This window comes from Ovis canadensis, chromosome X (assembly GCF_042477335.2).
Source record: "Ovis canadensis isolate MfBH-ARS-UI-01 breed Bighorn chromosome X, ARS-UI_OviCan_v2, whole genome shotgun sequence".
NCBI lineage: Eukaryota > Metazoa > Chordata > Mammalia > Artiodactyla > Bovidae > Ovis > Ovis canadensis.
In genome coordinates, this window is record NC_091727.1 from 26,104,715 (window position 1) to 26,129,286 (window position 24,572).

The 24,572-nt window shown below is 46.7% G+C and overlaps 2 protein-coding genes and 1 pseudogene across 2 annotated transcripts; all 3 read left to right on the top strand.

Moving 5' to 3' along the window:
* The first annotated feature begins 2,615 nt into the window (after nt 1-2,615).
* LOC138930655 (melanoma-associated antigen B17-like) lies at nt 2,616-3,647 on the top strand. Its single transcript, XM_070291156.1, has one exon. It carries the CDS (start codon nt 2,616-2,618, stop codon nt 3,645-3,647), a length of 1,032 nt encoding a protein of 343 aa, XP_070147257.1.
* Nucleotides 3,648-17,378: 13,731 nt separating this feature from the next.
* Nucleotides 17,379-18,410, top strand: LOC138930656 (melanoma-associated antigen B18-like). Its single transcript, XM_070291157.1, has one exon. The coding sequence runs from the start codon at nt 17,379-17,381 to the stop codon at nt 18,408-18,410; it is 1,032 nt and encodes a 343-aa protein (XP_070147258.1).
* Nucleotides 18,411-22,636: 4,226 nt separating this feature from the next.
* Nucleotides 22,637-23,337, top strand: LOC138930657 (melanoma-associated antigen B5-like; annotated as a pseudogene).
* The last annotated feature ends 1,235 nt before the right edge of the window (nt 23,338-24,572 follow it).

A 24,572-nucleotide genomic window follows, 5' to 3' on the forward strand; every position in this document is an offset into this window, starting at 1 on the left:
ACAAAAGTGAAAACATAAAATTAAATAATCCCTGATGGACAGTAAGTCTCCACTGAACTTGACCCTATGTGTGCCCAGGTGGGGGAGTACTTAAGAGACTGGCACAGATGTGCAGCCTGCAAGGGAAGCAGACAACAGGATCAGCTGGAAGAGGCTTTAAACTTGAGCCCTGGATTCTTCCACTCTGCCCTGGCATCATGAATCTCCACTGCTTCACTGAAGGAATCTGAGGCAGCACCTCCGAGGGCCCATGCCAGGTCCATGGGGCACCAAAGTTTGGCTTGGTGTGGCAGTACAGCCCAGATCATGAAATAACCAGCACAAAGTTTGTTGTCTGTGCGCTTAATCACTGAGTTGTGTCCAACTCTTTGTGACCCCATAGACTGTAGCCCGCCAGGCTCCTCTGTCCAAGGGGAAACTCCAGGCAAGAATACTAGAGTGGGTTGCCATGCCATCCTCCAGGGGGTCTTCCCAACCCCCGGACTGAACCCAGGTCTCCCACACCACAGGCAGATTCTTTAGTGTCTGAGCCAACAGGGACTGCTAGGGGATGAGAACTGGCCCTTTGAAATGATCACCGTAATAGACTATCGCCCAGGGACTAAAAGAGAAAAGTTAGTATCACAGGAATTGTAAAAGCAACAGAACTTCATCTCAGAACTTCTGAGCAATGACCCTGCAGTCGACTGAGAGCCCACAGTGAGAACTGTCAGGCTAAGGAGCCCCTTCACTTACTCTTCTGGAATGGTATGAGCATGGCTGGGGACAGGGGTGGACTTATACCAGAAAGGGAAGGATTTCCAGGCCCTGTCAGCAGTCAATATAAATGAAGTTTCTGAGTGAGATGTGAGGGGTTCCACACCTCAGAAGACAGTCTCCCATCCTTTCCTCTCAGCTGATCTTACCTGTAGCAGCCATTTCCAGGAAGCCTTGGGTAGAAATGGTGAGATGAGACGTATGTGCACTTCATACCAGGAGACTCGGGGGTTCACATTTTCGATATGAGGCCTTGTCCTCGGATCAGCAGATGGGACGTAGCCCAGCATCTACAGGGGTTAAGGGAAGGCATGGAGAATGACAGAGCATCGCTTACTCCAGAAGAGGGAGCCCAGAGAGCCCTCGCTGTCGGTCTCATGGGCTCCAGGACGGCTGTTAGGCTTGGGCTCCCCAATTCTTCCTGCTGCGGGTGCTGACACAAGTGAGAGGCATGGAGTGAGCCAGCTGACAGTTCAGGACAGGGACGTCCCAGGACCCCTTAAGAGTCAATGGAAAGTCCACGTGCCAATCCTGGGAGAAGCTCCCCCGGAACCCCGCCTGTCCAGGTCCCACCCCTGCTGCCCTCCTGGAGCCCAGATGCACAGGACAGGAAGCGACGTCCTCCTAAGCACGCTGGGGGAGCGACGCCATGCTTGACAGTGCCGCTATCTCTGAGAGCTGCCATTGACGGTGGCCAGCGGGAGCAGTCACATGTCATCGGGTGTCAAGTTCGGACGTGACGTGAGTTACGAGTGCAGGGACACGTCTCTGCACCCCGAATCCCTTTTCTATCTGAAAAGAGGGGGCCACAAGCCTCCGGCCACCCTAGCCCTGCACTCGGACCAGAGGATCCAGCTTCGCTCTTAGGCCCCAAGACCGTTCACTAACCACTAGGTGGTCTCGGGAAAGAATGCCTCAGTCAGGCTCTGCTGGACCCCAGCTCCGCTCAGTAGTGGGAGAGCCACGAGCCCTGTGGAGTGAAGGAGGGACCCTCGGGGGTACTCAGGGTCTCCATACACCAGAACGGCAGCCATGTGTAAACCCCCACTCACCGCGACTTGGCTGTGGATCATCCGGGCACCCGCCGGGCTGCTCTAAAGGCTGAGGGGCTCCATCCTTGTGACCTCGGACACGGAACACTCAAAGAAGAGGGGACTTGGGTCTGAGTTGCTGACAGCTGGTCAGTAGAGACAGGATGTCAGGGTTCGGGAAGAGTCAGGATGAGGACCAGCCTCAGTGACAAATGCGCAGCTCAGTACGCTCCCCTGTGATCACCGATTCCTCCCAGCCAAACATTCGAAAGTGGGGCGGTGGTCTGAGAGGGGAGCTTGAGCGTGATTGTAAAGGGGCAACCACGACACAGCAGAAGGGAAGGTCCTGGGACCCTCCATGGGAGGCTGAGTACGCCCTCCTATCCTTGTCTGGGGTGACAGGGAAGGTGGCAGTGTCAATTTCAGACAGGAGAGGGAACGGGCTGGGTGCAGGACAGGGGGTGTTGGATATGGAGGTGTCTCGCACCAATTTTCATCCTGACTCTGAATGTCAGCTGTGAGGACTTGCCTCCCCTGCCAGGCCCCATGCCCCGCCCCTTCTAACGCCCAGGCAGGACTGTCTGCTGCGCCCAGGGCTCACTCTCCCTTGCTATTCAGCGGTCTCAGGAGACAGGCTGGCCAGGAGAACAGGAGCCCTGTGGGTCCTAGAGCACTGGCCTCGAGGACCCCTCAGAGGCGGCTTCCATTCAAGCCAGGGAAGACTCTCCTCGCTGAAGGTTCTCAGAGCATGTCCTTGTCCCTCCTCAAGGTGCCCTCGCCTGCTTTCCTGCCTGCACTCCCACCTGCAGCCCCTGACCTGCTGTCAGCATGCCTCGGAGGCACAAGAACAAGTTCCATACCAGTGGGAAACGCCACCAGGTCTGGGGGGACACTCAGGAGGCCCAGGCCCATGCTGCTGCAACCCCAAAAGAGGAGTGCCCCTCCTCCCCCACTTCTGCCCCTCAGGGTTCTCCCCTGAGCTCCCCTGCTGCTGGCGATCACCAGGAGCTTGAGGGAGCCATGGCCCCTAGCTATCCTGATGCAGGGCCTTCCTGTGCAGGATCTGATGAAGGTGCCCAGGGCCCAGAGGAGGAAAGTGCAGGTGCCTCCCAGGCAGCCCCTGCCACTCAGAGCACTCGCAAAGATCCTCTGGCCAGGAAGGCCAGGATACTGGTGGAGTTCCTGCTGGAGAAGTACACCAAGAAGGAGCCCATCACGCAGAAGGCCCTGATGAAAATCGTCAGCAGGAAGTACAGGCAGCACTTCCCTGAGATCCTCAGTACAGCCTGTGAGTGCGTGGAGCTGGTCTTTGGCCTGGAGATGAAGGAAGTCGACCATAGCAGGAACATCTACACCCTCATCAGCAAGCTCAACCTCAGGGGAAACGTTTGTCCAAGTGGTGAGGGGGAGCTTCCCAAGTCTGGTCTCCTCATGGTGCTCTTGGGGGTCATCTTCATGAATGGTAACCGCGCTACCGAGGAGGAGATCTGGGAATTCCTCAGTATGTTGGGGATCTATGCTGGGAGGAGGCACTGGATCTTTGGGGAGCCCAGAAGGCTCATCACCAAAGATCTGGTGCAGAAGGAGTACCTGAACTACCGCCAGGTGCCCAATAGTGATCCTCCCCGCTATGAGTTCCTGTGGGGCCTGAGAGCTTGTGCTGAGACCAGTAAGATGAAGGTACTGGAGGTTCTAGCCAAGTTCCACAGTAGGCTCCCTAGTTCCTTCCCAGACCTCTATGAGGAGGCTCTGAGAGATCAGGCGGAGAGAGCAGGGCTGAGAGGTGTGGCCAGGGATCCACCCATGGCTGAGGCTAATGCCCCTTCCAGGGCCAAGTCCTGCAGCTCCTCCCTCATCTAGGGAGGGGGGCAGGGCACTTTGTTCCCTTTGTGTTGGAAGAAAGCAGTCAAGCTCCTAAATAGTGCAGAGCAGTAGGGTTGGAGGGAAGAAAACCAGTAACTTGTTACAGCTTTAAAAGGTAAGCGAGTTTAGGTCTAGTTTAACAAAATATATATCTGTTTTCTTTTATCAATATGAGAGATATATAGTGAATGATTTAAAGTAGAAAGGTGAAGAGGTGAAGGTTTTAGTATTTTCAAATGTTCTTACTTTTGATAAGTTTTATTGTGCTTCACAATTCAAATGTATGAATTTTATAAATCATAGTTTCTAGCTGTTTTCATGTTTTAAAAGTTTGGGTATTTGTAACACACACTGAAAGTACTGAATATATTGTTCACAATGCAAACAAGATAACATGATATTAGAAGAGAATGTTTCTTGAAAAGCAGTCAGCTTCTAAAGAGTGTGTGGTAGTAGGGGGTAGATCACATTTATTTCGACCATATTTCTCTGTTTCACACAAGTAACTTCTACATATTATATGTTTCTTTTTTTTTCAAATGTTTTTACTTCTAAGAGTTTGTTTTTCTTCAGAGTATTAATTTGGTAATGATACTACTGTTATATTCACTGCTGTTTTAAGAGTTTTAAAGGTACAGTTTTGGTAGACATAAAAGATTCAGGAGCCATCTATATTGTCTTTCTGATCTGCAAGTAGGTAACATAGCACTGCAAGAGTGATTTTCATGCAAATGTGAAGGAAGACCGAAGAAACTATTGAGAAAGGAAAAGAAAATGAAGAAAAGAATAGAGTAAAAAGTCTTTAACTTGTGGTTTACCTTATTTTAAACTTCCTTTTAGTAAAAATAAAAAATACTGTGACTTATTTAGCTCATTTAAGAGTATTTTTTTCTTTTGTGCTAATTCACTGCATATTCTCTGTTCTCTCCTGGATTGAAAATAAACTCAGATGGGAAGGTGGTATTTGAGGGGTTCATAGTAACATAACTCCCACTTATTTCAAACCAATACTTCTTCATCAGTATGCCACTGCTTTATATGTAGTACACGCATTCCAGCATTCATGCAGGATCGGACTGAGCAGACTCCATTTATGGATGGATAACCTGCCAATCTCTCAAGTTCACAAACTGATGAAGTGACCTTCCTGGGACTAGTCCCCTGATCTGGATTCGTGCAGAGCCCAAAATGCGCCACTCCTCCCAGCCTAAGCCAGACATCATGTCTTTTCATTCAATTTTCCTCTAAACACTCCAAAAAATGTGTCTCATTGGATGCATGGGGCACTGTCCCAAAGAACTGTTTTGGAATAAAGTTTAAAAAATGCCAATAAATGAATGGTATGAAAGAAGACAAAACTACTCAGGGACAAGGTGGTCATGAACACATGCAATGTCAGATACCCTGAAAAGATCAATATGCCCTCATTTATCCTTCCTGATTCTCAGGGACATAAAAGCCTTAGCTTGAGCGCTGTGTCCTCAGGTCAATGGATGGAAGAGTCCCAGCCTCTGATAGTTAAATTCCTAAGGGAGTTTAAGGCTGTAGCATGAGAGGACAGGTCTCATTAGGAGATGGGAAGTCAGTGTGAGGACCTGGAGAGAGGACAGTAATAGTGAAAGGAGGGAGGAAATACAGGTCTTCCTAGAAGCCTGCCTGAGGACAGGTGCAGCCAGCCATCAGAAGGCCTCAATTTCCAGTCCCAGCTTTCTGTCCTGAGAGAACACAGGTAGATGTGGTAAGTTGGGCAACCTCTGCTTTCTTCTATTGGGTCTCAGACTGTTGTGGGCCTTACTCTGAGCACATACCCTCAGGAAATGAGACAGGAGCTCCAAGACCTCCCAGCAGTTCCCAGAGGACACCTGGTCATTTCACCAGAGGAGCTTCAAGGAACCCTTGATGTGGCAGGAAGGACAGTTCTTTCATACATGGGTCATCTACTCTGTGCAGACTGATTTCCCTGGGTTTTTTTCCTTCAAGTCCTCCATGATAAAGGGAATTGAAGGAAGGCCCCAAACCAAGTGGCGTGCCCCTCCCCTCAAGTCCTTGCTAGGAAAGTTTACCTTTGATGTTTCTGCACATGCATGACTGCCCCTTCCACTTATTGGGAAGAAAATTGCTCACTAAATTCCAGACAATAGTCCAAGCTGGAGCCTTTCATTTAGAAGGCTCCCACCAAGAGAAACGACAGCTCTTGGCTGGGGGAGCCTGCCTCCATACGACAGGGATAGAATAGCATAGGATACAGGTAGCTGTCCCAAGTGACTTTGTGGAAAAGAATCCACCTGCAATGCAGGAGATGAAGGTTTGATCCCTGTTCTGAAACATCCCTGGAGGAGGAAGTGGCTTCCTATTCCAGTATTCCTGCCTGGAGAATCCCATGGACAGAGAGGCTGGAGTGCTGCAGTTCATGGGATTGCGAAGAGTCAGAAATAAGTTAGGGCCTGAGCACAGACAGACAGACAGAGAGGTAGATCTAGAAGTCTAGGAGGGGACTAGAGATAGAGAAACTTAGGAACCATTGGTAGACCTTTGTAAGTTAACATTGTTCAAGAAAGGTATCAGAATGTAGTGAAGGAAGGCAGGTTTGTTTAAACATAAAGCCATAAATAATCCATGAGATGTTCCCTAGGCCTTTAGGTAAAAGAGGAATGTCACGGCCCTTCTGTCCATTTGAAGAAGTTCTACAATAACCCAAGTTTGACCTCATAAGGTCAGACACTCTCCTGTTCCAAATGAATTGGGAGGGAGTGATGTAAGCCTGACCTCTACTCAGAGAAGGCAGTCTTTCCTAGTCCTCCACTTTCCATTGTCTATAGAATATATTCCACCTAATCTTTCAGGCAGAGCTCTGTCACCTGCCTCCTTGCATCTCTTACATGCATCCTATATATATAAATCTTTCTCTTGCCTAACATTTTGCTTCTGGCTGAATTCCTTCTGCGCTAAGACACAAACAACCTGAGCCACAGTACGTCCAGGTACCAGGTAAGTGTTTCTAATTAAATGACCATGGTTCAAGTCCCAAACTGGAATTTGGGGTGGGGTTGCAGTCCTGGCCATGTGGATTTGAGTCAAAACCTGATGTGATAGGTTTCAGGAAGAGGAGGTCTCCATGCTACCCAATCAAAAATTTTAACCTATGTCCTGTTAAACTGATTCATAGGGCTAGAATGAAAGTCACTTTCTTCTGCATTTCACTGTGCCTAGACTCCCAGTATCTTTGCTTTTGGGTGGACAAATCCAGACACTGTATGCCATGAAAGCCTCCACTTTGTGTTTATAAAATTTAAGCTGAGTGTGTCTACAGGATAGGGAGAGAATGGACAAAGAAAGAAAAAGAAAGTGAGCTAAAAATTTTCTGGCTACCTTCCGAAATATGGCTGTCCTGGTGCCTCAGATGGTAAAGAATCTAGCTGAAATGGCAGGAGACCCGGGTTCAATCCCTGGACTGGGAAATTCCCCTGGAGAAGGGAATGGCGACCCTCTCCACTATTCCTGCCCAGAGAATCCCATGGACAGGGGATCCTGGAAGGCTACATTCCATGGGGCCACAATGACTCAGACATGACTTAGAGACTGAACTACAACAGCAATCTCCTAACATTTCTACTTTACCACTCCTTGCTGCAACTAGTGAAGCCCATGTGTCCCAGAGCCTGTTCTCCGCACTAAGAGATGCCACCACAATGAGAAGCCAGTGCATCCCAATGAAGGGTAGCCCCTGCTCCTCGAAACTAGAGAACACACACGCAGCAATGAAGAGCCAGCACAACCAAAATTAAATACATAAATAATTTCTTAAAAAAAAAATACTCAGGGAAGCCACAACAGCCCCTGTGGCGAGAACTGAACCACATTCTGCCCAGCAAGCTCACAGGTGAGGGATGCCACAGCCATGAAAAGGCCATAAGGGACTTCAGTGACACCTGAAGCCCCTTATGAGCATTTGTCATTTCCTTTTCAGATGGATAACTGACTATGCATCGCTGAAGACTTCTCCTTAGGATTCCAGTGAGGTCCCTTATGTCCAATCTTCTGTGCCTTAAGGAAAACCTCTGAACTTTGAAAGACTTGCCAGGTAGACTCGTCTGGCTTGACAATGCTTAATTTGCCTAGAAAAGCCCTTCCCCTTCTCCCGATGATACTAACCATCAGCCAGCCTCTGAGCCCTGTTCACAGGAACTCTTTCTGGGCAAAAGAAGGAGCCTCTTGGACCAGAGACCTCTTCTTCACTATACTCAGCATTGAACACCGCTGCTCCCAGCCCCATCAACAATGCTTGGCTCTCTAACCTCAGGCTCCAGAACTCCTTAAGCTCTAAGGCCTAAGTGCCTGAAAGAACTTAGACACAGGTCCTGTTCCCTGAAGAGAACTATGACCAGAGATAGCTGCAAACATTATGGGCAAGATGTGGTGGTGAAATCTTGGCAGGGCCTAGAGATGAGAGTCCACTCTGTGGCCCGGAGTCTCTGCCTGGCACAGAAAACATTCCTTTACCAACATTCCCATTTCCATCTCCCTGTGAACTGCCTTCCTATCCTTTCATGTCCCAAACAACTACCATTAAAATTTTCTTCTGTCTTTGGCTCTGGGCTTTGGCCATGTTGATGAGTTATTCAGTTTTCCTGTGTCTCTCTCATGTCTATGTGTTATTACACTTTTATTTTATCCTATTAATCTGTCTCACATCAATTTAATTCTTCAACCATCCACAAAAAACCAGAAGGGCAGGGGGGAATTTCATCCTCCTCCATATTAGCTACATCTCACATATTTCTTTCTGTGTTCAAAATCCTTCTTAATGAGGTATTCAATAACAAAATAAAAGCTATGAATGTCATTAATCATTTTAGTCATATTGATATAATTTTATTTTTCTTTATGGTTTTCTAATTTTTATTTATTTATTAACTGAGCATTACCCCGCCCAATAGAGCAAGAGTCAGGTTTCCTCAGAGCCAGTCCCTCCCATCAGCAAGCTTCCACAAGCCTCTTAAACTCATTCTTCAGAGGGCAGAGAGAAGAACCACAATGCCCTATTCTCTAGAATGAAAACCACAATCACACTAAACTAAGCTAAATGATCACGTGAATCACACCTTTGTGTAACTCAAAAGCTATGGATAAGGTTTTGCAGGGCTACCCAAGGTGGACGGGTCATGGTGGAAAATTCTAACCAAATGCAGTCCACTGGAGAGGAGAATAGCAAATCACTTCAGTATCCTTGCCGTGAGAACCCCATGAACATCAGGAAAAAGCAAAAAGAAATGATACCAGGAGAGCATACCAGAGGGAGACACCTGAGCCCCCCAGGTCAGTAGGTGTCTAATACGTTATTGGGGAAAAGCCCAGAAATAGCTCCAGAAAGAATGAAGAGACTGGGCTAAAGTCAAAATGACGCTTAGTTGTGGATGTGTCTGGTGGTAAAAGTAAAGTCTGATGCTGTAAAGAACAGTACTACATAGGAACCTTCAATGTTAGGTACATGAATCAATGGAAATTGGTCAAGCAGGAGATGGCAAGAGTGACCGTCAACATTTTAGAAATCAGACAACTAACATGGACAGGAATGGGTGAATTTAATTGAGATTACCATTGTATCTGTGGGCAAAAATCCATTAGAAGAAATGGAGCAGTCTCATAGTCAAAAAAAGACTGCGAACTGCAGGTACTGGGGGAAGTGTCCACAAGGACAGAATGATCTTGGTTCATTTCCAAGGCAAAGCATTCAGTATCACAGTAATCCAAGTCTATGCTTCAAACACTGATGCCAAAGAAGCTAGAGTCCAGTGGTGCTATGAAGATGTACATCACAGCCTAGAACTAACATCCCCCAAAAATGTCCTTTTTGTAATAGGGGACTGGAATGGAAAAGTAGGAAGTAAATGAATAACTTGCAGCTGAAGATGGAGAAGCTCTACACAGTCTGCATAAACAAGACCCGGAGCTCACTCTGGCTCAGATCATAAGCTCCTTACTGCAAAAGACAGACTTAAGCTGAAGAAAGTAGAGAAAATCATTAGGCCATTCAGATATGACCTAAATCAATTTCCTTATGATTATACAGTGGAGGTGAGGAATACTTTCAAGGGATATGATCTGGTAGAAAGACTGCCTGAAAAACTAAAGATGGAGGTTCAGAACAAGGTATAGGAGGTGGTAACCAAAACCATCCACAAGAAAAAGCTATGAAAAAGGCTAAATGATTGTCTGAGGAGGCCTTACAAATACCTGAGAAAGAAGAGAAGCAAAGGGCAAAGGAAAGATATACCAATCTGAATGCAGATTTCCAAAGAACAGCAAGGAATAATAAGAAAGCATTTTCAAGTGAACAATGCAAAGAAATAGAGGGGAAAAATAGAATGGGAAAGACTAGACTTCTCTTCAAGAAAATTAGAGATACCAAGGGAACATTTCATGCAAAGATGGGCACAATAAAGGACAGAAACTATAGGGACAGAACAGAAGCAAAAGATTTTAAGAAGAGGTGGCAAGGAGATACAGAAGAACTGTTCAACAAAGGTCTTTATGACCCAGATAACAGTGATGATGTGATCACTCACGTAGAGCCAGACATCCAAGAGTGCGAAGTCAAGGGGGCCTTAGGAAGCATTCCTAGGAACAAAGCTAGTGGAGGTGATGAAATTTCAGCTGAGCTATTTCAAACCCTAAATGATGATGATGTTAACGTACTGCACTCAATAGGCCAGCAAATTTGGACCACTCAGCAGAGGACACAGGACTGGAAAAGGTAAGCTTTCATTCCAATCCCCAAGAAGTGCAATGCCAACGAATGTTCAAACTATCATATAATTGTGCTCATTTCACATGCAAGCTAGGAAATGCTCAAAATGCTTCAAGGTACGCTTCAACAGTATCTGAAAAGCGAACTTCAATATGTACAAGCTGGGTTCAGAAAAGGCAGAGGTATCAGATATCAAATTGGTAATCTCCATTGGGTCATAGACAAAGCAAGAGAATTCCAGAAAACTTCTACTTGTTTGACTATGCAAAAGCCTTTGCCTGTATCACAAGAAACTGCAAGATTCTTAAATGATGGGAATACCAGACTACCTTACCTGCCTTCTGAGAAACCGGTATACAGGTCAAGAATGTATACTATCATGTAAGAATTGAATCGCCAGTCTATGTCTGACGCAGGATACAGCATGCTTGGGGCTGGTGCATGGGGATGACCCAGAGAGATGTTATGGGGAGGGAGGTGGGATGGGGGGTTCATGTTTGGGAATGCATGTAAGAATTAAAGATTTTAAAATTTAAAAAATAAAAAACTAAAATTAAAAAAAAAGAAGCAACAGTTAGAAGTGGACAAGGAACAATAGACAGGTTCAAAATTAGGACACGAATACATTAAGGCTGCATATTGTCACCCTGATTATTTCAGGTAAATGCACATACATCATGAAAATTCCCAGATGGAAGAACACAAGCTGGAATCAAATTGGCAGGAGAAATATCAATATCTTCAGATGTGCATATGATACCACCCTTATGGCAGAAGGTGAAGTTGAACTAAAGAGACTCTTGATGAGAGTGAAAGAAGAGTATGAAAAACCTGGCTTAAAACTCAACATTCAAGAAACTAAGATCATGGCATCTGGTCCCAACACTTCATTGCAAACAGATGGGGAAAAAGTAGAAACAATGGAAGATTTAAATTTCTTCTCCAAAATCACTGTGGATGGTGAAAGCAGCCATGGCGGTGGTGGTGGTGGTTTAGTCACTAAGTCGTGTCCCACTCTTGCGACCCCATGGGCTGTAGCCTCCCAATCTCCTCTGTTCCTGGGATTCTCCAGGCATGAATACTGAATTGGGTTCCCATTTCCTTCTTCAGGCGATCTACCTGACCCGGGAATTGACCGTGGATTTCTTGCACTGTAGGCAGATTCTTTTACAAACTGAGCTATGAGGGAAGCCCCAAATTAAAAGATGCCATGAAATTAAAAGACGTTAATTCCTTGCAAGAAAAGCTATGACAAACCTAGATCACATAATAAAAAGCAGAGATATTACATTGCCAAAAGAGGTGTGTCTAGTGAAAGCTATGATTTTCCCAGGGGTCATGTGTGGATGTGAACACTGGACCATAACGAAGGCTGAGTGATGAAAAATTGCTGCTTTTGAATTGTGGGGCTGGAGAAGACTCTTCAGAGTCCCCTGGATAGAAAGGAGATCAAACCAATCATTCCTGAAAGGAATCAACCCTGCATGTTCATGGGAATATCTGATGCTGAAGTTGAAGTTCCAAACTTTTGGCCACTTATGGGAAGACCTGACTCATTGGTAAAGACCCTGATGTTGGGAAAGATGGAAGGGAAAAAGAAAAGGAGGCAGCACAGGATGAGATGGTTGGATGGCATTACTGATTGGATGGACATGACTTTGAGCCAACTCCAGGAGATGGTAAAGCATAGGGAGCCCAGCGTGCTATGGATCATGGGGTCACAGTCAGAGATGACTGAGCAACTGAACAAAAGCAACAACACAGAACTGCAAAACAACAAAAGTAAAATATATTGTAAGCAACGGACAATAGTTAATAACACCATATTGATATTAGTTGCTCAGTTTTAACAAATGAACTTGTATCAGTTGAACCAATCCAAGATGTTAATAACAGAAGATGCTAAGTGGAGGAAGAGACTAGCTCTATAGCTAGTCTATAGTATAGAGACTAGCTCTGTATACTATCTGCTAAATTTTCTGTAGTCCTAAATCTGTTCTTTAAAAAAATGCAGATGCTCACAAGACAAGATGTTTACAACTCATTATGAACGCAAACCAAAGCTACAATGATGCATCACCTCACACTTGCCAGAAAGGCTATCATAAAAAAATCTAGAAACAATAAGTGCTGAGGTGGCATGAAGAAAAGAGAACCCTCTTGCACTTTGAGGGGGAAAGTAAATTGATATAGCCACTACGGAGAACAGTATGGAGAGTCCTTTCAAAACTAGAAATAAAACTACCCTATGACTCAGCAATCCCACAACTGGGCATACACACCGAGAAAGCCATGCGTGAAAACATTCATGGACCGCACTGTTTATTGAAACACTATTTACAATAGCTAGGACATGGAAGCAACCACCTCAACTTCCACTGAGAGATGAATAGATACAGAAGTTGTGGTAGATGTATATAATGGACTATTACACAACCATAAAAAGAACCAAATGTAAGACAGTTGTAGTGAGGTGGATCATGGGAAAAGCAAGAGAGTTCCAGAAAAACATATATTTCTGCTTATTGACTATGCCAAAGCCTTTGACTGTGTGGATCACAATAAACTGTGGAAAATGCTGAAAGAGATGGGAATACCAGACCACCTGACCTGCCTCTTGAGAAAGCTGTACGCAGGTCAGGAAGCAACAGTTAGAACTGGACATGGAACAACAGACTGGTTCCAAACAGGAAAAAGAGTGCGTCAACGCTGTATATTGTCACCCTGCTTATTTAGCTTATATGCATAGTACATCATGAAAAACACTGGACTGGAAGAAACACAAGCTGGAATCAAGATTGGTGGGAGAAATATCAATAACCTCAGATATGCAGATGACACCACCCTTATGGCAGAAAGTGAAGAGGAGCTGAAAAGCCTCTTGATGAAAGTGAAAGAGGAGAGCGAAAATGTTAGCTTAAAGCTCAGCATTCAGAAAACAAAGATCATGGCATCCGGTCCCATCATTTCATGGGAAATAGATGGGAAACAGTAGAAACAGTGTCAGACTTTATTTTTTGGGGCTCCAAAATCACTGCAGATGGTGACTGCCACCATGAAACTAAAAGACGCTTACTCCTTGGAAGAAAAGTTATGACCAACCTAGAGAGTAGACTCAAAAGCAGAGACATTACTTTGCTGACTAAGGTCCGTCTAGTCAAGGCTATGGTTTTTCCAGTGTTCATGTATGGATGTGAGAGTTGGACTGTGAAGAAGGCTGAGTGCCAAAGAATTGATGCTTTTGAACTGTGGTGTTGGAGCAGACTCTTGAGAGTCCCTTGGACTGCAAGGAGATCCAACCAGTCCATTCTGAAGGAGATCAACCCTGGGATTTCTTTGGAAGGAATGATGCTAAAGCTGAAGCTCCAGTCCTTTGGCCACCTCATGCAGAGTTGACTCATTGGAAAAGACTCTGATCCTGGGAGGGATTGAGGGCAGGAGGAGAAGGGGATGACTGAGAATGAGATGGCTGGTTGGCATCACAGACTCGATGGACGTGAGTCTGAGTGAACTCCGGGAGTTGGTGATGGACAGGGAGGCCTGGCATGCTGTGATTCATGGGGTCGCAAAGAGTTGGACCCGACTGAGTGACTGAACTGAACTGACCTGTAGTGAGGTGGATGCACCTAGAGTATGTTACACCGAGTGATGTAAGCCAGAAAGAGAACAAAAATTATTGCGTATTAACACATTTCTATAGAATCTAGAAAATGGCACTGATGAATCTATCTGCAGGGTAAGAATAGAGACACATGCAGAGAAAAGACGTGGACACAGCAAGGGATGGAGAGAGAGGGACAAACTGAGAGAGGCTGTGACGTATATGCACTGCCATGTGTACCAGAGATAGCTAGTGGGGAGATGCTCTGGAACAGAGGCAGCTCAGACTGCAGTCTGTGACAACCTAGAGGACTGAGATAGGGGTGGCGTGAGGGATGCTTATGGAGGGGCATATATGTATACTTATGGCTGCTTCATAGTGTTGTACAACAGAAACTAACACACTATAAAGCAGTTATCCTCCAATTAAAATTTTTCATAAACGCTTTTATTTAAAATGTAGTAAAAATCTGGACAAGGACACATAGCCAGTACAGAGTTATATACAACAATGCCAAATGAATAAGAACAATGAAAACCAAAAGATAACATAAGAATTTATCCTCGAATTAAAAATCTTAGAAAATAAAAACAGGAAATATTCAAACATATAAAAAATTTTACCTATCTCATATAAAATAGATCACCATAACAAAATCAAGAGTCTGGCCTGGAAGAATCAACAATTTCTTTGGTCACGTAATAGAAAATACACCATAAATAAAAGCAACCATACAAAAATCGTACCTAAAAAGAAACCTCAGAACAATGTATACAGTCCACAGAGACAACAAGAAGAACTTCCTGACAGCCTTAGGAGAAAGAAGTCTCAAACACAATAGGATGTTATGTGTATTCCTGAGGAGCACATACTGTAAGACTGTCGATGTTCCTTAACTCCTGGACAGATCTACTCCAGTCAGACCAGCTGAGACCACAATCAAACATGGGCTGCTGTTTCCTGTACCCAGAATAAACCATGGAGCACTTATACAAGGAATAAAGACAACTATTAACAGAAGCAAAAACACAAAACTAAATAATCCCCAAGGCAAAGTATGTCTCTAATGAACTTGACCCTAGGAGTGCCAAGGTGAGGGAGTACTCGGAGATTGACAAGGGCTGTGCAGCCTACAAGGGAAGAAGACACAGGATCAACTGGAAAAGGCTTTAAAGTTCAGCCCTTAATACTTCCAGTGTGCCCTGGGGCCATGAATCGCTACTGAAGGAATGAATCACTGAAGGAATCTGAGGTAGCATCTCAGAGCTCCCATGCCAAGACCATGGGGAACAGAAGTTTGAGTTGGATGTGGCAGTATGGCCCAGAGGTCATGAAATAACCAGCACAAACTTTGCTGGTGGATGACAACTGGCCCTTTTAAGTGATCACCTTAATAGAGTGTCACACAGGGACTAAAAGAGAAAATGTAGTACCACAAAAGTTGTACCAAAGGACAGAAATTCACCTCAGAACTTTTGAGCAATGCCCCTGCAGTCGACTAAGAGCCGACAGCGAGAACTGTCAGGCTAAGGAGCCCCTTCACTTCTCTACTGGGATTGTGTGGGGCATGGTTGGGGACAGAGGTGGATTCATACCAGAAAGGGAAGGATTTCCAGGCCCTGCCAGCAGTCAATGTGAAGATCCTGAGTGAGATGTGAGGGGTTCCACACCACAGAAGGCAGTCTCCCATCCTTCCCTCTCAGCTCATCTTACCGGCAGCAGCCATTTCCTGGAAGCCTCAGGCAGAGGTGTCCAGGGGAGATGTACGTACACTTCACACCAGGAGTCTCGGGACGTGATGTCTTCGAATGAGGCCTTGGCCTCAGGTCAGCAGATGGCACGTAGCCCACCATCTACAGGGGTCAAGGGAAGACACGGAGATTGGACGGAGCATCACCCAGCCCAGAAGACGGGGCCCGAAAGTGCCCTCACTGTCATTCTCAGGAGCTCCAGGAAGCCAGTTCGGCCAGGCCAGAAACAATTCCTGCTGGGGTGCTGACGGAAGCTAGAGCCTGGGAGGGAGGCCCGTAGACTCCGCTCAGTACAGGGAAGGTCTCAGGATCTGCTGATTCAAGGAAAGGTGCACATGCCAATCCTCCGGGAAGCTCCCCCGGAACCCCGCCCACCCTGGCCCCGCCTCTGCTGTCCGCCTGGAACACAGAAGCACATGACAGGAAGTGACGACCACGCACACACGCTGCGGCTGCGAAGCCATCTTGGAGAGCTGCTGTCGTCTTAGAGAACTGCCGTGTAGGGTGCCCAGGCGGAGGACTCCCAGGTCTCACTAGGTGTCCAAGTGTGAGGTGACGTGAGTTACAAGTGCAGGAACACATGTCTGGCACGACCAAGCCTTTCCCTCTGAAAAGGGGGGGCCGGACAACCCCCGGCCACCCTGCCCCTGTTGTCCCCTCGAAAATTCGGGCCTGTATCTTAACCCCCGAGTCCAGCCACATCACCCAGGTGGTCTCCGAGAGGAAGGCTTCGGTCCAGGCTTGGTGGACTCCAGTTCTGCTCAGTAGAGGGAAAGCCCCTAGCCCTGTAGCTAAAGGAGGGACGCTCGGTGGGCACTGAGGGTCTCCACACCCCAGAAAGGCGGCCACGTGAAACCCCCACCCCACGACTTGGCCTCGGAGCATGCGGGTAGGATCGGGGCAGCTCTAATGGCTGTGGGGCACCCTCATTGTGATCTCGGATGTGGGACAATGAGAGAGGAGGGGACCTCGGTCCGAGACATTGGTAGCTGGTCAGTACAGGGAGGATGTCAGGGCTCAGGAGGAGCCAGGGTGAGGATCATCCTCCCCGACACACAGGCCAGTCAGGACCTTCCCCTGTGGTCAGCGCTTCCTCCTGGCCAAACACGGGGAAGGGAGGCTGCAGTCTGAGTGGGGAGGTTAGAGCTTGCTTACAGTAGGGCGGGTCCTAGGACCCTTCGGTGGGAGGCTGAGCGCTCCCTCCTCTCCTACTCCAGAGTCACAGGGAAGGTGGCAGCATCAGCTTCAGAGCAGAAGAGGGATCGGGGTGGGTGCTATGGGGTCATTCCCCGTTTTTCATCCTAACTCTGAATGTGAACTGAAAGGACATGCCTCCCCTGCCGCCCCTCACAGGCCCCTGTCTAAACCCCAAGCAGGGTGTCTGGCTGCGCCCCAGGTCTCAGTCTCACTTCCTCCTCAGGGGTCTCGGGACAGGCTGACTAGGAGAACAGGAGACTTGTGGGTCCTAGAGCAGTGGCCTCAAGGCACCCTACGAAGCAGACTTTTTTAAACCGGAGACGACTCTCCCTGGTGAAGGTGCTCACAACATTTCTTTGTGTTCCTCAAGGTGCCCTCATTGCCTGCCTTCCTAACTGCACGCCCACCTGTGGTCCCTGACCTGTGTCATCATGTCTCGGAAGCACAAAAGCAAGCATCATGCCCACGGGAAATGCCACGAGGTCCAGGGGGACACTCAGGAGTCCCAGGCCAGTGCTGCTGCAGCCCCAGGAGAGGAGTGCCCCTCCTCCCCCTCTTCTGTCCCTCAGGGTTCTCCCCCGGGCTCCCCAGCTGCTGGCAATCGCCAGGAGCTTCAGGGAGCCATGGCCCCTAGCTCTCCTGATGCAGAGGCTTCCTGTGCAGGATCTGATCAAGGTGCCCAGGGCCCCGAGGAGGAAAGTGCAGATGCCACCCGAGCAGCCCTGCTCACTCAGAGCATTCGCAAAGATCCTCTCATGAGGAAGGCCAGCATGGTGATGGGTTTCCTGCTGGAGAGGTACACCAAGAAGGAGCCCATCACAAAGAATGCCATGCTGAATGTCATCGGAAGGAAGTGCAAGCTGCACTTCCCGGAGATCCTGAGCAGAGCCTCTGAGCGCGTGGAGCTGGTGTTTGGCCTGGAGCTGAAGGAAGTCAACTGCAGCAGGAACATCTATGCCCTCCTCAACAAGTTCACTCTCGGGGTTGAGGAAGGTTCAAGTGATGAGGAGGAGCTGCCCAAGTCTGGTCTCCTCATGGCGCTCCTGGGCATCATCTTTATGAAGGGTAACCGCGCCACCGAGGAGGAGGTCTGGGATTTCCTCAGTGTGTTGGGGATCTATGCTGGGAGGAAGCACTCCATCTTTGGGGAGCCCAGAAAGCTCATCACCAAAGATCTGGTGCAGAAGGGGTACCTCAACTACCGCCAGGTGCCCAATAGCAATCCTCCACTCTACGAGTTCCTGTGGGGCCCGAGATCTTATGCTGAGACCAATAAGATGAAGGTGTTGGAAGTTGTGGCCAAAATCCAGGATACGGTCCCGAGTTCCTTCCCAGACCTCTCTGAAGAGGCTCTGAGAGATCAGGCGGTTAGAGCAGGGCTGAGAGGCATTCCCATTTCTCCAGCTATGGCTGAGGCCACTGCCCCTTCCAGGGCCAAGACCTACAGCTCCTCCCACATCTAGGGAGGGGTCAGGACACTTTGTTCCCTTTGTGTTGGAATAGAACAGTCCACCTCCAAAACAGTGCAGGGTAGTAGGGGTGGGGGGGAACAAAACCCATATGTTCTTCACAGTTTTAAGTAGTATGGGAGTTTAGGTGCAGTTTGCATGTTTTCCTGTTATCCATATGAATACTGTCTAGTCAAAAATAGATGATTTCGTTAGGTACGTGGAGGTGTTTTATACAATATTTAAATGTTACTAATCTTCATAAGGTTTATTTTGCTTCAGAATCTAGGTTTATTAATGTCATGGAGATGTTTACTGCTATTAGGTTTATGACTAGGAGTTCATTTTTTGTAAACAACCTGAACAGACTTCAATATTTTCCTTACCGTTCAGGATGAGGTAATATAGCATTGGAATAGGATTTTACTTGGAAATGTGTAAGAATCCTAGAGATAAATATTTGGGATCAGAAAGCTTTCAGAGTAAACACGGGTTTCTTCTTCATTTGTCTTATCTGTCCTCTTTTCTTGTAAAAGCTAATAACATGGACTTAGATTTGTGTAGCTTATTCAAACTGTATGACACTTAAATCATAATAAAACAGAGTCTTTGCTCATTATTTCTGTTTTCTGCCAAATTAATTGACCATCTTCTTTTTAGAAGGCTTTCTTATAGTACTGGGTTGGTACGAAAATGGAGACCAAGCCACTGCCCATGGAATTTTGAGTCTAGCAGCAGATACCATCTACGGAAGGTGGTGAGCTAACTCTAAGGAATAAACAAATCATAAATTTAAATGGTGGAGGTGTGGAAGAGGAGGTTCCAGATGAGAGCAAGCACGTCTACTTTACCTGATTAAGGCAGCACTGGGTCTTGGGAAACCTCTAGTTCCTCGGTGGGGGGTCATTTTCAGTCCAGATGCATGATGGGCTAGATGAAGCTGTGGGAGTGATGCCAGAGCTCATGCCATGGTTCTCAGAGGTGAGGCTGTAAACCTGGAATATATCTCAACCATATATTTACCATTATTTGGGGATATCTGAAAACTATAGGCAATCTCAACATAGGGAATGGAATAGGCCCTGTGCAGTTGAGCCAGGCAAGTGAACACTCACACTACATGTTTTCATCAAAAGCTGTCCACAGAGTTTCTGAGAAATAAGGGTGATACCCATTGAAGCGAGATGCCAAGATGTCACGGGACTGTCTCTCTCTTTCCGGGATGGGAGCACCAGAACTTGCTCTGTTAAATGGGCAGTTTAATTAGGTTGTGTTTAGTGTAATTTGGCAAACTTTAAGGGTGGGCTCAATTTTTACTGTCAGTGGGATTAAATTAGGGTTGTTTTGGACAAAAAACAGCACCTGAGAGGGACGTTCTTGGTCCTTGAGACAAATGAACTTGTACTTTCACCCATGTGGAGAAGATAACCACAAACACATCCTAAAACAGGTGCTCAAATAGGGAAATACTGCTTAGTTTAACTCGCTTGGGAGCATTAGTGCTGATGTGGATTTGATTCTTGTTTGGAGTTGCATATTCTCTAATATAGCCTGGAAATAAAATTATATGATGGAAGTTTGTGATCATTCAGGGTCAAAATCACCTTCGTAATAACTGCCATTCATTCAACATACCAAAGCTTGTCTCATACTGTGTCAGGTGATTTACATACATCACACATGTCTGTGGTCCTACACTATAGACTTTTTCAAACACAATTTGGAGATAAAGAAGCTGGAATACAGAAGGTAAATTCAAAGCTCATAAATGATAAGAGCTGGACTGAACCCCGGCACTGAATTCCTCCGGAGCCCACACTCTGCCACTTCTCCAGGATGAGGCCAACCTTGTGTCACTTCCTCTTTCTGAACATTAGTCAAAAAAGGCATTTCACATGCTAAATAGAATTTCATACCCAAACACGGTTTTGGAATAAAAAGCCCCAGAAATAAGTAACAAAAATATGAAAATAAAAGTGGAGTACGAATAAAGAAGGAGACAGTATTCAGTGACAATTGAACTACAAAGGAAACATCAGTAAACCACAAAAGATCAGCGATGCACAAAATCATTTAATTCAGCCCCTTCCTTTCAGAGAGTAAATCTGTTAGAAGGTTCTACAAGAGGCTGTGTCTGGTCAGTGAAGAGAAGGAAGAGATCAGCGTGTTTTCTCTGATAGCACACCACCTATGCTGGGGCCCCCTCCCGGACTGCAGCTTCCCCATCACTCCTGGGTCTCAACCCATTCTATGTGAGATTTGGTGCAGGCAGACTAAGACTTCTCAAAGATGTGGCATTTCCCAAGAAGTCTTTCATAGAAGAGACAGGAGTCAAGGTAAAGACAGATGAATGAGGAACTGAAGTCACAGAGAGACTGGCCTGTGTCTGCTCTCAGAAGGCCAAGACAGGGCTGCCAGGCTGCACATTCCCTCACTTCTCTTCAGGGCTTGCAAGGACATGGTCTTTGCTCTACATGGGTCACCTCAGGCTGAAAGTGGAAATCCTGAGTCCCCCAGGAGTCAAGGTGAGGCACCTGAGTCAACTCATACCCCTACACTGAACACAGAGGGCCCCAAGAAGCCTCAATCCTGTTGTCATCCCTGAAGGCACAAGTAGGAGCAGACTCGTGTTGCATTCCCAGACTTTCCCTCTCGGGCATGCCAGGGAGGGAGGAGCTTAGTCTGAGGAGAGCTCCCTTACGTAAACAAAGGAGCCCCACACCCTGCCAGGAGTCAAGCTTTGGACCTATGAAACCCCCTGACCTCAGAACTCTGAGGAAACCACACAGAACCCTGCCCTTCCTGGCATCCCTTGGATACCTGCTCATTGTTGACATGATATGTGCATTTCCTTCTATGATGTCACAAGTGGGACTGGGACATGGTCCAAGGGGTATAGCCTAGGGCCAGCAGTGGGATTATTTCCAGGTTTTCCAGAAACCAACTGAATACCCTGAAGACGAAGGGAACCACACAGCCCATCACCGTATGATTCATCCTCTGCACCTCAGAAGACCAGGGACGGGTATGGACAGATGAGGAGAATCTTACTTTCTCCTAGGGGTCTCATGGAGATGCTTGCCCTACTATAAGAAAGTATAGTAGTAGAAGGGGTGGACCTAAGGGGAAGGGAGGGTAGAATTTTAGGCCACAACAGAGGTCAAAGCAAGGACTGAGGGATCATCTACCAATAAAAAGAAGTGATAATGAATCCAGCCCTGTTCCTTATAGCCCTTGAAGAACCAGGACAGAGCTATCAAGCTGAAGTTCCACCAACATTTATTTGTATCAGGTGTGTCGGAGGTGAAACCCTTAGTATGAAGTTGCAGATACCATTCCAAGAAAGGGGTGGGGACACCAGGCCCTATGGGGAACCAAAGGAAGCACTCTTAATTCGTGTTGAGGACTCCAGAGGCAGGGACAGAAAACTTCCCAGTGCACACTCAGTACTGCGTGATAACTACTGACTGAGGTGATGCGGTGAGGACCTCTTCACTTTTCAGAAATCCCAGGGAGCTTTGTGATGCCAACTACAGAACAGCAGAGGGAATAGGTCCTATGACTGGCCACTAGTTGGGTTGGTGGTCTTGAATGTGAAATAACAGATGCCTCTGTGTAGGAGACTACCAGCCCCTTCTGTCACCCCAGCATGCCTGAGGCAGGGGTAGCAGGATGCAGCCTAAAGATCACTCTAATTTCCTTCAATAACTTTCCCAAAGGACAGGCTGATTAAGAGAATAGGAACCCTGGGAGTTTTCAGAACAGTGCCCTCAAGAAAACCACAAATGTAGCCTTCCTGATAACCAAGGTGGTATTCCCCTGCTGCGGCTGCACATTCAACCTTCGTCATCCTGTGGGCCCTTATCACCTGCCCTCCTACTCACACTTCTAATCATTGTCCCCCAGAGCAGTCATCATGCTTGGGGGCCAGTCTCATAAACTCTGCATCCGTGAGAAACGCTACCAGGCCTGATATGAGCCCCAGAGTCACAAGGGAGTGCAGCTCACTGTAGTAATGGAAGATCTTCCCTCTATCTCTTCTCTTTTGGAAGATATCATAGAGCTCATCAGCTACTGGGTCAAATAGCACTTCCCAGGGGTCTTTGGAAGCCCCATCTACTACCAGCACTTTTTCAACTACTGCTGACCCAACATCTGATGAAGAAGATACCAGTCAAGATGAGGAAGATTCACGTTCCTCATCTTCTACCAAAAACACCTACCGTGATACTCTGAACAGCATGACAAGTTTGTTGGAGCAGTTCCTTCTGTGTAAGTATAAAATGAAGCAGCCCATCATGAGGAAGACATGCTGCAGATTATCCACCCAAGATACCATCACCGATTTGCCGAGATTCTCAAGAGAGCCTCTGAACACATCGAGGCTGTCTTTGCAGTTGACTTGAAGGAAGTTGACTCAACCATCCACTCCTATGACCTCGTCAGCAAACTGAACCTGCCCAGCTATGGGAGGGTGTGGGATGGTAGGGGCTTACCTAAGACTGGTCTCTTGATGACAGTTCTGGGTGTGATCTTCGTGAAGGGCGACTGTGCCACTGAGGAAGACATCTGGAAATTCTTGAATATGATGCGAGTACATGCTGGGAGAAAACATATCATCTACGGAGAGCCCAGGAAGCTCATCACCAGAGAGTTAGTGACGATGGAGTGATGTTACTAACTAACATCAGTGATGTTAGTGATGGTACCTGGAGTACCGTCAGGTTGCCCACCACGATCCTCCACATTACGAGTTCCTGTGGGGCCCAGGAGCCCATGCTGAAACCAGCAAAATGAAAGTCCTGGAATTTTTGGCAAAAGTCAATGATACGGTCCCCAGTGCCTTCTCATCACAATATGAAGAAGCTTTGTGAGATGAGGAGGAGAGAGCTCGAGCCACAGTTCCAGCCAGGCCTGGCACCACTGTCCCTTCCAGGCATGATCCACTGCCACGTCCAGCAGCTTCTCCCACCCCTACCGAAGATGAAGACTTTTAAAAGATCATCCAGATAAGAAAATGTGACATCAAAATAGGGACTTTTGCCGAAATGGGATGCAATCCCACAATATAATTGCTGGGACAATGGAATGAAAAAATAAAATGAAAAAAGTTCAAAACATGATCAACCTTGATTGTTCTCCATCTTTTCGGTCTTCTGTTTTGTAAAACTAAATAATTTATACCTCGATATCCTTCTTGAAAAACTCAGGAGGTATTAAACCTTACCAAGTTAGACCTCTTACTGTCTTCATTTATTTTTTGAGCACCTGCTCTTTCAAAGGCTCTGTGCTAGTTCTGGTGAGGCTAAGATCAAGACCTAGCCTATCCCCATACAACTTTAGATAGAAGGAGCTGCAATCACATAAGCAAGATCTTGAGATAGCCTTTAGGAATGACAGGAACGTAAAAAGACTATCCAGGAAGAAATCTCTACCTGGGGTAACGTACGGATCTGTTAGGCTCTCCACAGAAAAACCCACAGAATGGGTGGTTGAAACAACGGAAACTTATTTTCTCAGAGTTCTAGAGTCTGCAAGTCCAAGGTGAGGGCTGGTTTACCCTGAGGCCTCTCCCCTTGGCTGCCAGGTGGCTACCCTCTTCACTTGCATTCCTTTTAAGTGCATATATCCCTGGTGCCTCCTTTTGTGTCTCAATTTCTTCTGATAGTCACACTGGGTTATGGCCCACACTAATGACTTCATTTTAACTCAACCATCTCTTTAAAGACCTTATTTCTAGCTACAGTTGCATTCTGAAGTACTCCGAGTTATGCCTTCAATATGCATTTGTGGAGGGGACACATTTTGGCCCCTAACAGACAGAAATCTAAGGTGTCTCTGCTCTTATCTCAATGCAGGAGATTCCCATGCACAGACTGGTATTCTATGCACATCGTCTCCAGGGAGCTTCTGAGATGTAAGGGTGAACTCCCTTAGGGAAGAAAGACATTCCTCCCTGTATCCCTTTTGAATTCTTACAGTTAGACTACTAGTAAACTTGACACAAGACAGGGTAACAGGAGACAAAGAGACAAATTGCAATTCATGTGCACAAGAAGTGTCATAGAAAGGGGACCTAAGAAGTGGGCAAAGCAGGCAGCTTCTTTACTTAGTAGACAACACAACAATTTGTGAGGAATTGACAGGACAAATCCACTTAGGTGTAAGGTACTCAAC